Here is a 19,126-nt window from a genome sequence, read left to right as displayed (position 1 = left end):
CTCGGTTCCATCTGCAGGATGGGAAGGACAGCACCTGGCTCGTTGGGCTGCTGTGAGGAAGAAAGGAAAATATGCGTGGTCCACAGTGAGGACTCAAGCAAAGATACCGAGGGCTCCTCTTCCAAACCCTGCCTGCCTGCATAGGACTTAAGACGCCACCCCTCCCGCACTCTCCGACGCCCCGCATCCCTACTGGTGTATCTCACCGTCTCACTGCTTGGCAGAAACACGGAAATCCGGCTAAAGTCTAAGGACAGCACGTCCTGATCATCAATTCTAACAGACGAGCTTAATGAAGGGTCAACACGCCCAAAGGCTTACAGACAGTATGCGGATTTTTACCAAAGAACAGATTTGTTCAGATCCGGGTTTCCATCAGCTGGACGAAAGCAGGCCAGGAAGTAGAAAGGGGAGGTGTAAACGTGCCCTGGGTAGCACTCCTGTGAGGCTGTTGAGGTGTGTGCCCTCTGCACCCCCTACGCTCTTGCAGGTATTGGGCAGTGAAAGAGCTGAGGCCTCAGGCCCTTCGGTTGTCTTACCTTCCAGAAACCAGCGCCGCTCGGGCTGCTCCTCCCCGCTCCCTTCCCAGGCCCCTCTTCTGCCCTGAAGCGCTGCCCCCACTGGTCCTGCTTCCTGGGTCTTCTGTACCGGCACACTCAGATCCCCCCAGGCCTGGAGCTGGGAGCCCCCAGAGCACCGTGTCCAGAAGGCCCCTGGTCCTCCTCGGTAAACTTGCACTTCCGCCCTCACCTGCACGAGGCAGCCAGGCCCAGGGCGCCTCGCTCTCCCTCACCTTTCACAGCCACAGAAGCTCCCTGAGAACTGGGGCTGTTTGTTCACCCTGTAGCTCTGGCACTAGAGCTGGGCCCGGGACTCTGCAGGTGCTCAGGAAACGTCTGCGGGGGGGGCCCAGGCTGGGGACAACGAGGGCTCTTAAGTGACCGTCGGGAAGCACCCGCACCCGTGGCCACAGAGCAGCCTTTTCTCCCCAGTCACCCCTCTGTGTTCCTCTGTTTCAGCAACTGCTTCCCCAGCAGCGCATCCCATAAAGCAATAAGACGCATTACTTTTTACGTTGAAACCTTCAGAACTCGTAAGGAGCATAAGTTTGACACAGTTTTTCACATTCTTAAATAATTCTCCCAAGACTCAATAAGCAGAAAAAGGGAACAGAAAGTCAGAGCTGGATATAGAATTCAGATTTTTTTCTTTCAAAGACACATTTTATATAACTTTCAACATTTATGCTTTCAAACAAAATAAGCAAAAAATACACCGAGTGCTAAAAAAAAAATCAGAACAGAATTAATACCAATTTTAATTTCAATATTTTAAAGTACAGAAATTGGAAAGTAGGAATACCAAATACAACTTTAAACAAGTCACTTGTCCTCCCCTATAATAACCAATGTAAGCTACTTAAAAACTTACAAATTTAGAACAGAAACAAAATAAATACTGTACACTTTCCCTGCCTGCAGGCAAAAGATGGGAAATACTGTTATGAATCGAAAAAAATGCTCTTAAAGCTTCAGCATCCCACTTCCCAGCCACACTTCACTCTGTCGTCACACAGTGTGCTTCTCTATTCAAAGGACACACATGTGCACACACACTGACCGCCTATCCACACAACAAGACACTACTCTGCAGACACCCCGAACGAGAAAGGCTAACAGTCACCTGGGACCATGGGCATGAAAATCAGCTCAGGAAAGTCAGTCAGGCTAGCAAAACATTACTACAAAACTAGTAAATACCATAGCCAACAACTGTCCCTTTTCAAATTTCACAGATTTAAACCCCCTAAAACCAATACTACCCCTCCCTGTCACCACCCTTTACCCTCCCCCCACCCCCCCCAAAATCAAACAAACCTGCTGAAGCACTGGCAAAGGTCGACATTTCACAGTAAATGTGAAAGTTCATATCATATAATCTCATTAAAATGAACCTTTTCACCCTCTTTCCACAGCATGAAACTGTTATGGCTTAATTTATATTAAAAGTAGAAAAGTCTTTTCGGAAGGAAATGCAGTCTGCCCAGACGCATGTGCATTTCCTGATCAGTGCTATTTCATACCTAACAACTGCATGACTTGCTTTGCAGTCAGAAGCTGTTTTCGGAAAAACTGAGGTTACAGCTTTTGATTCAGTCTAAACCATAAATGTAAGGCCCTTAGTTTGGTTTAGGTTTCTTTTGCAAGATAAAATAACCTTGGGGTTCACTTAGCAAGTTACACCTCAGGTCCCTGACTATAACGTGGAAGTTACATGTATGCTTTGTAAAAATAAAAGGTGAATCCTATGACTCTTAGAGGGAAGAAATGATTCTAGGCAAGGAATCAACTCCTCATTATACATTACACCTCCTGCTGGTAACAGTTACCAACCAAAATCCACCAAAGAAATATAAGAGTATTTCTGGGTTATTTTATTCCTGCAAAATAGTATATATTCCAGCACTTATGATCACTGTTTTGGTGAAAAATCTTGGGGGAAAATAGCTGACATTTTGAATAGGAAATGGCCAAAATAAAACTGGGTGGAGACAAGGTTTATCTTTGATTAAGTTCCATTTAGGGGTGCTTTCTGAAATAAAGAAAAGTGAATTCAGGATGTCACAGGTCTTGCATAGGTAAGCTACTTGGAGGTCAGGGGCTACGTGGTAGCCAGGGTTTATTAGTGAAATAGTGCAGAGCAGATAAACTTGTTGGAAGAATCACTGAATACAGTTTCAAAAAGGCTTTAACAAAGAAAATGTAATGTTGCGCTTGTTAAGACAAAGCTTCAGGACACTAGGAAGGACAGGAAGGGTGAGAGGGAGACTCTAAGGGGTAGAATGCAGCTTAATGAGTATTATTTTCCCACACCCATTAAAGGGGAAAAAAACCCACCATAACAGAATAAAACCACAGTCACAATAAGCTAATTGCTTTGAAAACACGCATTTGCTTCTTAACATCCTTAACTTAAAAAATTTTTATGTAAGGGATAGCAAATATTTGACTTACGGCATGACGTTCACTGAAAAAAAAAAAGCAAAAATAACGGAAGGGCTTTTAGTAAGGCTGCATTATTAAAATTACATTACGTTCAACAGCAATGTAGTGAGTAGTATGTGACTTCTTCTCCTTTCTTTCCACCTGGCTTCTAGAAAGTGTATCAACATCACCCGCCACAGGATGAGCAGAGGCCTCACAGTGTCACAGAACAGGGGCTGCTGTAGGAAGCAAAGTACCAGAGGTTTGGGATCCACTGTGACCCCAGGCGAGTCACTGCCCTCGCTGGGTTTCATTTGTCTCTCTTCTTAAGCTAAAGATCTGATGTTCAACCTTCTCAAAACTGCTTTAGATGAAGGTCTACGGCATCTGAAAATGACTGGTGATCTTTAACTTCTCTTTTTGGAGGAAGCAATTAGCTTAATAATTAACGTGAAAAACGAACTTTTGAAAAAATTTCAAATTTATATAAAACCCTCATCTCTTAATATGAAATCATAAAATGCTTACATACTGCAATAGCTACTTCTGGCAGTAGTATACTGGGCCATACAATTATTCATCAGCTCTTTGGGGAGTTGACTAATCACTATAAAGAGCATTTCTTGAAAAAAGCAGAATCCGGCCGAGTCTCCCTACACTACAGTGGTTTGTTTCTCTCTCTACCCAACGAGCCATGGTTGGCCAACTCAGAGCTGTCTTTGCTGATCCCCATCTATCTACCATCTTATTTTCCTGCTCTAGTACCATGGATGGTTGTTAAATCATTTTCATTCCATGACTTATTTTACCTTATGCTAGTGCCCTGAAGAGTATGCAGAATCTATGAAGCAGTACTCTTTGAGAAAAACCTAAAATTATCTTTTAATTACTTTAAATCATCTTAATGATTACTTGAGGATAAACATTCTCACTCTTATCCATAAAGTATCTCATCCCTTTTTCTTTCACTTCATGCACTGATTTTGACTTTAATTCAGCATCTTGTTAGAGATTCTTCAGATTTTTTAGGTAGCAAGCTCTGGGCATATATTTGATATGAAGCAGATTTTATGAGTAACAGCAGTTTTCATTTAAAAATGCATATAGGGCTTCCCTGGTGGCGCAGTGGTTGAGAGTCCGCCTGCCGATGTAGGGGACACGGGTTCGTGCCCCGGTCCGGGAAGATCCCACATGCCGCGGAGCGGCTGGGCCCGTGAGCCATGGCCGCTGAGCCTGCGCGTCCGGAGCCTGTGCTCCGCAACGGGAGAGGCCACAACAGTGAGAGGCCCGCGTACCGCAAAAAAAAAAAAAAAAGCATATAAATGTGCATTTGTTGTCAGCTGTAACTTAAGTAATGATAAATCCTCTGCAAATATGAAGTGTTAATAGATTAAGGAATGCTTTTCTGTGTTTTTCTTAACTGCATTTTGATCCAAATTTACAAATGCAAAAACTAAGACTCAGAAAGAATAAATGACTTCTTCAAGGTCACAGAGCTGAAACATAAAGGGCAGAACTTGGACAAACACCGAGGTCTTCTGCTCCCTTTCATGCTATAACATGCCCCTATGATTACGAACATTTAATTATTAACTTTTGAAATGTTTTTCAAATTTTGAAAATATAAAAAAACTTTTTTTTACTTCTACCTCTACAGTTGTATAGTGTATCTCTGTTAAAACTAATAAAGTTTTGTTTTATGAATGGGCCCTCTTGCTTAAGTTTGCTTAGAAGTGAAAATAATACTGCTTATTTCCTGGAGAAGATACCTTCAAGAGCAAACAATACAGCTTCAACTTTATATGCCCCCCACAGTACTAAGTAGTGCTGGGCACATAGTAGATGTCTGATAAATACCTGCTGATCTCATATGAATAAATACAGTAGAGTTCATTAAAAAGGCAATAACTAGGATTATTAAAAAATAGAGCAAAAAAAATAAAGCAGTATTCAGTGCTAAGTAGTGATAAAGATGGCCTTCTTTTCTGAGTTTATAAGATGGTTTCGGTCAGAATTTTCAATTCTGTATGCTTTAAAAATTAACTGATACTTATGAAGTTCAAAGTATTTCTAGGTATTGAACTATTACAAACTGCCAGCTTTGTACAGTTTACACCGTTAATCAATACTGGAGAGCATAATATTATGTGACGTTATGAATTACAGTACAGGGGATCCCAGGTTAACAGAAGTCACTTATTTGAATCAATACAGGAAAATGATTACCTACTACTACACTTAAAATTGCATATGTTAAATCGTAAGTGTTTGACATAATTTGTATTTGCTTATAACTAGCTAAATGCCACCACTGGTGTCTTCCTAGGTTGCAGGGTCTATACAACACATAATAAATGAGACTGAGGGAAAGGCTGTCTATTGCAGTCGAGTCCAGATGCTGTTACTTCAAAGTTCTGTCATTTCTACAAGATAAAGGGATGCATCACAGCCAGTGATTTTACAAGAGGTTTGACAAGGAAGTCACTGGATCAGTGGCTGGATTTTTACCAATACACAAAAAGATTACATGTATTCTCTTTTAGTGGTTATTTCATGTTACTGAAAGTTTTTTGAACTTAGCCAGTTAATGGGCTAACACTGCCAAAAATGAATCCACAGTTCCTTCACTTAAAAGTTCAACATACTGGCTACTTAAAATTAGTATTTACCAGCCTAAGTACACAGGGCAGATACTGGCTACAATTTTAATTCATAAAAATAAATTATTTATTTTCATTTTTATAGCTAAGAAAAAAAAGGTAATTAAAAATACTTAGAGCTGTGAAAAATGTAAAGGCAACAAAAGAACCCAAATCATAATGTAGCTGGAAAAAGAAATTATAATTCTCAATGCTTAAACTAACATCAAAACATGTGTATTTTAACCCTAAAATGGTGTCTACAGAAAACCAAAACATCACAGTAATATATTGTGTGGGGAAGGTGGGAGCAACAGGCAGACCCACATTTTTGACGTCTTGAGCTCTGATGACCAACAAATGACTGACTGTACCTATCTCTGCCTAGTTTTGGCATAGCGTACAGAGTTTAAGTAGGCCTATTATAGACATTTAGTACTCCCATAAAAATTCTTCTCCCTGACACCCAGATAAGACCCAGACAGTGGTCCAGTCACTTGGACCAAAAAGGCTCATTTGTAAGATATTTCATATATATTCCATGAAATATTGGAACGGAGGCAGAGTAAGAAATATTTCTCTTTGAAAATACACATTTGAATGTGACCATGAAAGATAATGGTATAGACTTTTTTTTTTCTTAGCTCTTCAAGTGATACTTAATACAGAAGGGAAAGTCCTGCTACCTTGCTGAGTAAAAAAAAAAAAAGACAAACTCATAATATGGCCGTATTTCTTCTCCATAAAAATAAATTTTATCCCATTTGCCTATATTTTCTTTGTAGGAACTTGTAAAATGCTCTATTGTCAGAACTGGGAATATCTCCACCGCCCCACCCCACCACCCCCCCCGCAGAAATCACTTGTTTTTATGTCATGGGGGGAGGAAAAGGAAAATATAAGCTATTGCAAGCAACTGAAAACTGGCACTTAGTAAAAGTTGTGCACAAAGGAGAGAAATGATTCCTTAAAGCTCAACCAGATACTTAACCTCACTATGCACTGGTTAAGTTAGGATAGATGGAAGAAACTGCAAAAAGCACCCATTTTACTCCAAATCCGTATCTTAAATAATTCTTTAGAAGGTTAAGAAATAAAAAACTAAACACACACACACACACACACACACACACACACACACACACCCCCAAATCATCTACTCCAACATGCTTGCTTCTATACAACTTAATATAGTATAGTCTTATTATATTACGGCTTATTATGCAGATTTGAATATTCTAAGTCAAACCATATTTCATATTTTCCAACAAATTAGGTATACAGAATAAAAGCGTCATAAAATATAACCTCTGTGGCAGGTGTTGGTCCTGCCCTCCAATACCAGTAGTATGAAGAAGGCCCTCTGTAGTTACAAATGTATTTGAAAAACTACAAACATGACAATTTAACCAAACTTATAATACTTTTCCCACAAGTAGGAAAAAGATATTAAAGCTGTACTCTTTGGGACCCAGATATCATCAGCAAAAAATGAAAATGCAAGAAGCCTATTTTTCTATTTAGAAGAAAACTGCAATGTCAAATGAAATGAGACATGTGGGGTCTTCTATGTAGTTCTTACACATTGGCTATGAAAGTATTTCCCTGCAAAGAGAAGAGTCTTGTGTCGTTATGAAATGATGGGGAGTGCAGAGGGAAGGTGGGATATAGGTAATCGACCTGGATAACAGTATGCACCTTGGATGTTAGCAAAAGCGAAGCTAATAGCTTATAAAAAACACATGAATTATATAAAATAAAATGATTTTCATATACATCTTAATTTAAAATAATTAATGCATCAAATCCCTGTTTAAGACTTTAACCTGAATAGCAAATTTAAGAGTCCAGACTAGTTACTGTTACCGTGGCTCTTCCCCACATGTAACACACACACTATCAAAAATAATTTAAAAACCTTCACATTCTTAAATCTAAATTAGTGAGATATTTCTCCAGAAATCTTCCAAATAAATAGCTTTAAAAAAGAAAGAATTTAAAAGCTGTTAACTTTAAAAAAAAATCTGTTAAATAAATTATTGATAATTCTTTACCCTACCACAGAAAACAAATCAAAACACTACCAACAACAAAATGAAATTCAAGCCCTGACAAGAGACCCTTTCCAGTTCAAGGTCTCTTTTTAAGGTTCTACCCTCCTTCTTCCTCTCCCCACCAGGTCCAAAATGGTTATTGCTGAGTGGGTGTGGCACAGTGAAAATGCAGCATCAGGTTCATTTTGTTCTTCAGGCAGTGTTCCCTACGGTACATGCAAACTGCTTCAGCGGGGGCGCGCGGAAGCTCCAGGCTCCCGTACCCCGAGACCGGTCTCCGAAAGGAAGAGTGACCACAACCGCAGCTCCGTCACACAAAGAAACGTGCGTGGCCATTTCTGTTCAATTTAAGGATCTTCCCAAGACGTTGTTTGGCTGTTGCCATTCCTTTTTTTGGACGTTTACCTATAACATACAGAACACCAACAACAGCATAAATAACAATGAAAATTATAGGTGACAGCACCGGGAAGATTTAAACGAGGGCGACATGGTAGGCAAAGGCTTTTCGGTGTTTTGAAGGAGCAGGGTCACACTTCTGGAATTCCACTGCTTAAAACTCTTCCACCTCATCATGTGAGAGGGAAGGGCCAACCTCCTTCACTAAGACTTGGGAGACCTCCCACGCTCTGATCCCTGCCTATCTCTTCAGCACGAGCTCTTACCCGATCCTGCCTCAAACTGTGCTTCAGCAATGAAACTGACGGCAGTTTCATACATAACCCCGTGCTGTTTCTCCCCGTTGTCCTGTGGGTCACACTGTCTCCTCTGCCTTCGGTGCTGTCTATGCTGTTCCTTCCCCCACCTCAGCATGGCTAACCCACTGTCAGCCTCTCCAGGATCTACCTCCCTCTCCAGGAAGCCCCTGCTGCTCCTCGGGGTTGACTGAGGTGTCCTGCTTCTCTGTCCCCACAGGAACCTGTGCACGCTCTGCTATCGCTGCGCTGTCTGTGACGCAGCGGGCTGTGAGCAACGTGAGGGTACAGACGATGTCTATCTAAACTGCTACTGTCACCAACATACACAGTCAGAAATGGACTTAACCTGCACGCATGCAGCAGTTACCTTTTGTTGCCTGGTTGCTGATAGGTGGTGGATTTGATGCAGGTCTCTTGGTGGGGTGAAGGGGCACTGAAAAGGAAGTTTCACCAACAGGCCTTTCTGGGCTTACACTGCCATTACTTATCTGGCATGCCCCTGACATCAAGCTTGAACTCTGCATATACTTTCCATTCTGAGGGCTTGAGCCACTGCTGTCCACAGAATTCCTACTTTGTACCTTCTGACTGATTTCTGATGAAACTTCCTTTCTGATGCATTTCTGGCCTCTACTTAGATCCTAAAAAAGAAGGAAGGAAATAAGGTCGAATTTTTAGGGTTCCTTTAAGATAAGTACAGTATTTAACCTCTATATGCACTAACAATTCAAGGGAGAGAAGAAATAGATTACTGAACTTGGGTTTTCTTAACATGTAGTAGCCTCAGAAAACCACCCCTCCTGAGGGCCATCTCATTCCAAAACCTAGAACTGCTGAAGGATTCAAGTCTTGAAGATGCCTCATAATTTAAGTCGAGAAGAAAACATAGATAGATAGACAGACAGATAGATAGATAGACAGATGACTGGTGGGTCTTGAAATCAAAACAGAGAGGGTCCTGACCAGAATTAAAAAGAGAAGGAAAGATAAACTCGAAAAGAGCATGCTGCAGATGTGATGTCTCACGAAGCTAGTTTTAAGTGTGTGTGTGTGTGTGTGTGTGTGTGTATTAAAATGAATTTCTGATTCTGTAACAGTCAAGTAAGTTTTAAAAACAGCATTCAACACAGACTTGCTTTAAAATAGTCTCACAAATACTGCTGAGCATGAAGAAACAGCTGTTCAATTTGACATACCTTTCTAATACCTCGCTAGATTACAGTCAATAGAAATTCAATCTTCTCTAAGGTGATCTTGCTAATCATCTGCCCCTACTTCTTTATTTTCAGACAATTATAAAAACAACCATTAGATTTAAATAATAGCTTACTTTTAATACTAAATCCTATAATGCTAATGAGTTATAAATTTTATAACCAGTGAGGCACTATAAAATCATACACTGAATAAGTGAATTCTTAATAGTTCAGGGATTTCTTAGCTGACCTTTGACCCTGGAGCATATCCTTCCCTGAAGAGAACTTGTACTTGCCTTGAAAAAATAACTCGGTTCTTTTTCTTACTGTAACTGTAATTGATAAGTATTTAGAAAATATAGATAAGCCAAACGAAGAACATAAAAACTACCCATATTTCTGCTACTCAGAGAATGCCTGGGGTTGGGGAGGCTTGAGGACTCCGCTCTGCCACATGAGAATTTTGATTCTTTCTTCGGCTGTCATTTTCCAAGGTCTGCAGCAAAAGGTCATACTGCTTTCCTTGTATGGTGCTACTGGTAAAGTTTTGGTTTTTTTAAAAGGTATTTTGGGTTCGTTTTGTTTGGTATAAGCATTCATACACCAGGATCCTAAAACATCAAGTGCCTTCTCTTAGAGCAGGGACTCTTAATCTGGAGTCAACGAATGGTCTGGGGTGAGGGTGGGCACAGACCATGAGAAAATGTAAGCACAAGTCATATTTATGATGGACATTTTTCTGGAAAGAGAATCCGTAACTGTCATCAAATTCTCAAAGAAATTTAGTATCTAAAAATATCTGACAGGGACTTCCCTGGTGGTCCCGCCTTACAATGCAGGGGACGTGGGTTCGATTCCTGGTCAGGGCACTAAGATCCCACAGGCCACGGGGTAACTAAGCCTGTGTGCCACAACTACAGAACCCACGTGCCCTGGAGTCTGCGCGCCACAACTAGAGAGAGAAAACCCACACGCCACAAATAGAGAGAAGCTGCGCGCCTCAACAAAGATCCTGTGCGCCGCAACTAAGACCCGACACAGCCAAAAATAAATAAAATAACATTAGAAAAAAAAATCTGACAAACAACGTCAGAAACTAAAAGGATCCTTGTGGTACTTTTTTTTTCCTTTCATGTTTCATTCTAGCCAGACATAACCTAAAGGTGTTGGCAGCCAGGAGTTTTTAAACTGTTTTCTTAAATAAATTGTTCTTTTCCAGATCACATTCTATCCATAAGCCTTTCATCAGTCATTATATCAGAATCCCTAAAAATGGAGAGCTGTTCAAATGTGCGTTTAATGGTCATTTTTAAGCTCTCCAGGTCTAGTGGTTGATTACTGGTTGCAGCTTAAAAAAAGAAAGCCAAAACGGAGCCAATGACAATCTATTTGAACGCTTCAAACCTTGAATATACCTGACGATTAAATCTGGAAGTTGTATCAAATTGTTTAATCCAGGAAGAACTCCTCAAGTCTTGATCTTCAGTCTTGACGTGATACCCTAAAGAGAAGCTTTCATTAAACGATCTTCGCACAAACTGGATCATAAAGAACAAAGTTAGCCTGCTACTTAAAATTGAAAGTAAATTTTTATTGACATTTTATTTTGAAATGAATATACTAACTCTTTATTCCTATACTTTCACCACACTCTTTTCCCTCTCAAAAACAAAACAGTCACCGTCTCTCAATCTAACATGTTAATTCTTTCAATTCTCCCAATGACCGTCTTTCTATGGCAGGATTTTGTGCCAGATGCTGGAGGACCTAGGTCAAATTCTATGGCCATCTGCTGTAGATGTAAAACCAAGTGCAATAATACTTTCTCTAAAAGTAATATATTTTCCCATATAGAATAAAGGCATATGTTTGCCTGCATTTGGCAGCGTTTCCGTAGAAGCTTTCTTTTCAAGGGACAAAGAGATTACAGGGAGACAGAATGGTATAGTGGAAAGACAGACAAACCCAGATTTGAATTTAACTTCTTCCATTATCCATGCATCTTAAGGCAAGTTACTTAACCTCTTTAAACCTCAGTTTCCTCTTATACAATAAGCAAAGATTTTGAGATCAAACCGTCTAGTCCTGGGTTCAAATTCCAACCTCTGAACAGCTATGTAAGTATGGGCAAGTGAAGTCCACTAAGTCTTTTTTCCTTTACCTGTTAAAGCTACATTACATACACCCAAAATGCTGTTTCGAGAATTAAGTGAAATCAATGTCAAGCTCCTGATACTTAGTTAACACAGTTAGGTGGGAACGAACACAATGTCTACAACAGACTTCAGTTTTAATGTGGTACCATCTTCTCTCCAATCCTCCTCAGATTTTTAGGGAAATAAAATTTTTCACCAAAGGCAGACAGAAGAAAACACTGTGTGGCATCACTGATACTGCCACCGAGTCTTGTCTCTTTCCTAATGCTTCCTTTTCAAGTAGGAGAGAACATCCTCAAGCAGTAACAGTTCAAAGCTTGCTTCCACAAAAGGAAAAAGAGTTGATTGTTCAAACTTAGCACGTCAATTAAGACACCAAAACATTCCCTCCACTCTGACCCGACTTATAAAAGGGAAACAATACTGTCTTGTGACAGCCAGTGAACACAACTCTTAATCCATTAATTTACATTTTGAGTTCTTATACTTGCATCTTACATTTGTCAACATTATGTATTCTTTTGCCAATAGGCTTAACACCATTTCCAACTAAAGATGTGCAATAAACAGTTCTTATTCATAATCTCTAACCTCAACTAGGATGACAGGGCTACTAAGGTGGGGCTTATATGTTATTTTTCAGAGACTTATAGTTTATGTTTCTTACCACTTTCCACTGGCTTATCACAGCGATACAGCTGCCTAACCTCATGGTTACTGCTGCGGCAGCTGCTGGGATCCTGGAGAGAGTGTCTTTCACCACCGCAGTCTGTGCTTTGTATCTGCCTTTGTAAACACGTGGAATAGTGCAACCCTGCCATAGACAGCATGCCCTGAATAGCTTCTTCCTCTGTGCTCGTCGAGGTAGGACACTCCCTAAAGGGCGAATCAGCAAAAAAGAACCTTTTCAATTCTAATAAAATTTTTGGTAAAATTTAAAACAAAACAAAAACCCCAACAAAACAAAGCAACAAACGTTCTCCTATCATTTATATCACAATATAATAAGACTACCATCATCAGCATGCCCACCTTTTAACTGGAATTTCGCTCCTAGACGGCTTCTGGCTCTTTTGAAGGAAGCTCCTCATCAAATTAGATTCTTCCTTAAAGTTTGATGTAGTTTCTTGTTTCTTTTCATCACCTGAACTTTCAGACTCTTCAGTGGTAAAATTATTTTTCTGAGATAATTAAATGGAGGCAAATCTATATAAGAAACCTGAACAGGTCTGTACAAACTAACCAGAAACACTTTATCCGTCTAGGGAAAGTGAGAATCTTAATTATCATGGAATTATTTCTGTATTTCATATGAAAAAGTGAAAATGTCTAATAACTACAGTAACATAATTCCTTAGTTAAAAAAAACCGCATAGTACAGGTTTTCTTTAAGGCAAAATGAAATATAACCTATGAGAGAAATACGAGAAACATGAGAAGAGAATCTCCCTCCACCCTTTCCAAAATCAGACAAAAGCTATGTCGATCAGATGTAAATAGTCACATGATGGGACGTGTGTGTATAATTACCACTGCAGAGAAGGCCCTGTGCCACAAAGGTCAGAGAGACAGGCTTTGGGAAAGCTGTCATTCACTTTCCTCCTAGGTAAAGGAAAGTGGGTGTTCATCTTTTTGTCACATAACTTTAAGTTAAGGGTTCCAGGCGTACCAGTGCGGTGCAATCAGGTCCAGAGTCTTCTGAATCAGAAATATCAGAATATTCTGATGATCGATTCCTGAGTTCTGATTTCACACTTGTTAAAAACCCTGAGAAGGAAAATGATGAGAGAAAAACAGAGTCATTAGAATTTGAATAAAGTGCCACCCAAAGCCCGTCCAGCTCTGTGAGATGCCTCACCCGCTCCTGCTCTGTCCTTGTCTCACTGCTCTCATTGTCTTCATTCCATTCCTCCCCCATGGACTATCTCCCTAACTGACCAAGATACAGATTAACGTGTATTCTTAAAACATCTGGGGTATTTGTTGAATATGGTGATATAATCCTTATATGGGTGGGTTGACTGTTTTATATTTCTTTCCAGAAAAAAACCTCTAACACTAAAATTAGCTTGCAAGATGCTTTTCACTTTCCGTTGTGCATTATTTCTCTCAACAGAAAACAAAACAAAACAAACTCTCCTAAGCCTAAGACACGTTCAGGTAGACAGTGAATCCAACAAGCTTGAAGCAGGCTCCAGCCCTGCCTCTCTCTTGCCGGTCACACTCCTCAACAACTGTTGGATGAATTCCATTGATTAGCTGCTTCTCCCCGCCGGCAGGAGAACAAAGGCAGAGTCGGCAACTACAGCAATACCAAACTTACCCAGAATTAGCAGGACTGAGGTATCCAACATGGATTAAATAATGTTAATCACCTGGAACATTTACTTATCAAGTACTAAAATACTTAACTCCTTTTTAAGATAGAAGGGTATATGGAGGCCCTGAAAAATGTTGAGAAAATGAAGACTTCATTCAAAGAAGAAAGATCTCGAGGAGGAGGTGTTACTGTTCATCACACTGATGATAACCAATTAATAACCAAGTAGAGGCCTTCTTGTCAACAGGCAATCAAATAAAACAATACGCGGACTGCTAATAGCTTCAGATCAGCCAGTTATATATGTCTCCTAATTCTGAAAACCATATGTATGTTAGCTAAAATTATCTCAGAAATAGGATTAAACTTGCAACTTTATTATTTTACTATTTGGAGTAGAGGCCCGTAAGATGCATGAGCTTCATGTGACTCTTGTAAAAACTGTTACTAGGTGAGGGTGTCACTGGACGGCGACATCCTCGTCACTAATACCACCGTCCCTGGACGCCACCCCTCACTTGGTGGTCACATCTGGCATTTCTCTGATGGGGAGACGACTCAGAAATGCTCCAGACTTCTCAAAAGAGTATCAGGGACACAGAAATTGTAATCCTACTACTGATTTAAGCACTTTAAAATTAGCAAGTTACTTTACATATTATTAGCACATTGGTAACGAGCAGACCTTTAAAATGACCATTAACACAAACATACTGTTAAGTGGTTTCTGAGACGCTTCATTCTCCACCCCCTCTATTCCTGAGCTCTCTTCCATCTTCACTTTTGCCTTTTTTGTCCTTCTCTTATCCTCTTCATTTTCACTGTCTGCTGTATAAAGACTCTGATCTGTAAAGGGTTGTCTCTCATCCCTGTATACAGTGGGAAAAACAATCGAGTCAGAAAACAGTGCAACCATGTAGCCAAACGGTACCCCTCCTTAATTTACAGAGAAAATAGAGAACTAAGACACTTTCCCCATATTTCAGGCAGCTGTGCAACGGTCTGGACCAGGGATTAAATGAACAGAGGGAATCCACTGAAAACTAATCTGTTGGATACTTTGATCTACTTCACATACTTAATTATCCTTCCATTTGTCAGCAGTAACCGGAGATCATTATCTTTCGCTCTCCATTCAGGTACGGTGGAAGATGGCTGGAGATGTTTGTTGAATTTTCCATTCAGTTTAGAGCTCAAAATGTCCTTAAAGTATAAAAACAGAACTTACTTAACCTCCGCCCTCAAATATACCAGCTTGACAAGTAAAGAACTGTATACCACCCACCCCCTCCCCCAGCCCCCCTCCCCAAGCCCTGCACGCTGAAGAGCGCTGGGCGGCCTCCGAGGCTAGCGCGTTTGCAGTGGTGTGGCACGAAAACTAAATGGTTCCTAAAACCAAAGCATGAACCCGGTTCATCCTTCTGTAGGGCCAGTTAACTATAAAACACATTCTATAACGCAGAATATGAAATCTCTATCAAGTGAATTCGGACATTTCACTCTGCAGAGAGCTGAAAACCTGAAGAGCTGGAGAAGTCCTGCCTTCACGTGTCTGAATTCTCTTTGCCTGGCTTCTCCCTGCAGAAGTGCCAGCTGCTGGGTCCTTTCCAGTCACCCTGTCTTTGGCCTAATCTCTAGTCTTCCCACCAGGCACTCCCAGCAATTTACATGTCACCACCCTGCTATCACCGGGAACAAAGGCCACCGGGCGACATAAAGGCACAACAGTAGCTGGTTTCCAATACATAAAGAATATTTCCTTTTCGTGGCAGTAGTTTTCTTTAATAATAAATAGAACCTTTTATAATAAGCTAAATCTTCTCCTAGAGGGCTATGGGTTTAAGGCGGTTTAGAACAACAAAAGCTTAAAACAGTATAACTATAATTATACAAAATTTAAAATATTTAAGGAAGTTTTCATTTCTATATAGCTTCTTTAAATATGTTAATGAAGAGATACTGCTATCTTATTCATTTTAAACTATCCTCTACTTAAGATGTAAAATCATGGATGATATGGACCTCACCACACGTCATTAGCATGTTTTACAAAGGCCCTACGTTGAGCTCATGACTGCCCCACTGCTTCTCCCCTTTGTCCATTAGGCCATCACTTCTCAAACTGCAGTCATGGGTTTCACAGACTCCCAGCCTAACAGTTATCCATGCTGCTGCTGCTGGGCCAGGAAAAGGCCCTCTGCACTTGCTCTTCCCTCTGCCTGCAATACTCTTCCTCCAGTCTGTGTATCCATCTGACTTCTTCTGCTATGTAAGTGGCATTCAAATGCACCCACCTGAGAGGCTCTCTGACCACCTTAGCTAAAGCAGCCAGCCACCCGAGCCCTTTTATTCTCTGGCTCTACTGCTCTCTTTCTTCATAACATTTGTTATCTGAAATTACATTATTTTAATATCTGCCTCTGACTTCAATCCTTCCAACTTGAGCTAGGATGGAAGCTACACCAGGGCAGGGACTTAGGTTATGCTCACTCTGGTATCTTCTCCAGAGCCTAGAAAAGCACGCGGCACTTGGTAAGCACTCAGTAAACATGTCGGCAAACAGATGAGATCTGTTCGTCCTACTTCTACACTGAAGCATGTCCCTGTCACGAGCAGAAGCGCTGCTGACCCCTACAGCACTAAGCAAAGATCAGACAACAAGAACAGCCGGACTGTTCTCTTTCTATAGTCCTTCTGAAGGCCTTTCAGAAACGACCAAGCCTCCCGTGTGACCATGGAACGGCAGCTTGCCTCTTCCCAGGGACACATCTCCAGTCTTCTGAGCACCTCCCTCGTGTGGAGCTCCAGGATGTCTAGGTTAGAAGGAGTTCGGACATTATGATCTCGAAGTTTCCGCATCCTTCGTCGGGAATGGTATGGGGAAGCTGCGTCATTTGAGGATCGTGAAACTGGACATACAGTAGGAATTCCCTGAGATTTAACTGGTTTGCCGTTTTCTTCCTTTAAGAATGAAATTCAGGGTATTTTTATGACAAGGCCACAAACATAACCTGACTCATCAGCCATAAACATATTCTAGAAAACAAAACACATTCAGTTTAATCATATAAACAAAAAACACCAAATGATAAAGCTTGAACGGCTTTGCTGAGACCTTTTCCCCTTCTCTCCCCCACGTGATATACTGTGAACATATTTCCTTGCTTTTCAATGTCACTTTAGAGGCTGTGCCGCATTCTACTGTAGAGATATGGCATCATCTATTGACCTAATAGTAATGGCAATTATTTAGGCTGCTTCCAGTTCTTCCCTAGGATGAAATTCTTTCACACACATAATTGCATAAATCAATAAATGCTTTTTAAACCAAAGTCACACATCTCTATGTAGCTTTAAAAATTAAAACTCTATAAGCATATCATGAAAAGCGCAGTCTACTCGTCCCCATCTGATTCGCTTTCTCCAGAGGTAACAACTTTCAAGTTTTTAAGCATTGTAGTAACATACACAGAATTTTGTACCACATAATATATGTATATGTAATTTATATGTAACGTATACGTAATTTACCATTTTAAAGTGTAAAATGCCACAGTTCAGTGGCGTTAGGTGCATTTCACATTGTTGTCTAACCATCACCACTATCCATCTCCAGAACTTTTTAATCCTCTCAAACTCTTAAATAATAGCTCCCGGGCTTCCCTGGTGGCGCAGTGGTTGAGAGTCCGCCTGCCGATGCAGGGGACACGGGTTCGTGCCCCGATCCGGGAAGATCCCACATGCCGCGGAGCGGCTGGGCCCGTGAGCCATGGCCGCTGAGCCTGTGCTCCGCAGCGGGAGAGGCCACAACAGTGAGAGGCCCGCGTACCGCAAAAAAGAAAAAAAAAAAATAATAATAATAATAACTCCACTCCTCCTTAGCCCCAGCCCCAGGCAACTACCATTCTACTTTCTCTATGAATCTGACTACTCTAGGAACTACATGTAAATGGGATCACACAATATTTCTCCCTTTGTGACTGGCTTATTTCACTTAACACAGTAACTTCAAGGTTCATCCATGTTGTAGCATGTGTCAGAATTTCCTTCTTTTGTAATGCTGAATAATATTCCACTGTATGTATATAACACATTTTGTTCATCCATTCATCTGTGATGGACGTCTGGGTTGCTTCCACGTTTTCGATGCTGTGAATAATGCTGCTATGAACGTGTGTGTGCACCCTGCTTTCAATTCTTTGGGGTATATACCCAGCACTTCCAACTCTTGTAGCTGTTTTTTTTGTTGTTGTTGTTTCAGTTATTTGCCTCCAAATGTCTAATGAGCATGTTTAAACTGTTATTTCTTGGTTTTTCAGCTTCAGACATTATTGAATCCCTACTATATAAGATAAAGTCTTAATCTTTGCACATCTCTCCTAAAGGCACACACACTTTCTCTTCCTTCAGTATTCAGTATTTAAATTGGACTCAATGAAAATTATTTACAACCCAGTGCCATGTAACATACTATTATTACCTTTACTTTCTTTTACATCCTTTGACTTTCCCTTGAGTTTATAACTGCCTCATCTCCACCTGTTTTGCTTCCTATGTATTTATCACTAATTGATCCCCAAATTCCCACTAGAAGAATGCAAACATTCCAACACATTAAGTGATTTATCAATCTTTATATTTTTCTTTGGAGACAGACCTCCTAGACAGGCAGGCCTGATAAAGCACAAGATGCCCAGTTAAATGTGGATTTCAGATCAACAACTGATATGGAGCCTTTCATTCTCCTGCTGCATCCTGGACTAGCTGCACTCTGGGCCTGCACATGATACCAAAGGCCATTCCCGACCTGCTCCCATTCTACCACATAAAGCTGCCATCCCCACCCCCCTATCTCTGGCTGTCACTCCCTACCCTTTTCCCCTCCTCTGTTTTCTTCAGAGCACTCCTTTACTCCTGAGTCATTAAAATGTTTACGGCCAGCCTCTTCCTACTAAGCTCCATGCAGGCAGGGCCTTTGATTCCTGATGGGACACAGCATATAGTAGGTACTCAGTATTTGTTGGAAGAATGAATTCCAGGGCTCCTCCTTTTTCGGTTTACTCTCTCCCAGAACATCCT

General features: G+C 40.8%; 1 protein-coding gene across 1 annotated transcript in view; it reads right to left on the bottom strand.

The window, feature by feature from the left end:
• Positions 1-1,302: 1,302 nt before the first annotated feature.
• The window catches only part of KDM7A (lysine demethylase 7A), a gene marked incomplete at its 5' end in the record, with an annotated part of 80,795 nt that continues 62,971 nt past the window's right edge, over positions 1,303-19,126 (bottom strand). Inside the window, 9 exons of the mRNA XM_082661514.1 lie at positions 1,303-8,082; positions 8,743-9,016; positions 10,987-11,072; positions 12,395-12,603; positions 12,760-12,908; positions 13,397-13,494; positions 14,762-14,916; positions 15,126-15,250; positions 16,799-17,008. Of these exons, the coding sequence (XP_082517640.1) occupies positions 7,988-8,082; positions 8,743-9,016; positions 10,987-11,072; positions 12,395-12,603; positions 12,760-12,908; positions 13,397-13,494; positions 14,762-14,916; positions 15,126-15,250; positions 16,799-17,008 (1,401 nt within the window). The 3' untranslated portion in view covers positions 1,303-7,987. The remainder of the gene's footprint in view (positions 8,083-8,742; positions 9,017-10,986; positions 11,073-12,394; positions 12,604-12,759; positions 12,909-13,396; positions 13,495-14,761; positions 14,917-15,125; positions 15,251-16,798; positions 17,009-19,126) is intronic.

Source organism: Grampus griseus (assembly GCF_964374135.1).
Source record: "Grampus griseus genome assembly, chromosome: 9".
Lineage (NCBI taxonomy): Eukaryota > Metazoa > Chordata > Mammalia > Artiodactyla > Delphinidae > Grampus > Grampus griseus.
The sequence above is the reverse complement of the archived record's forward strand: the minus strand, read 5'-3'. Positions and strand labels throughout refer to the sequence as shown.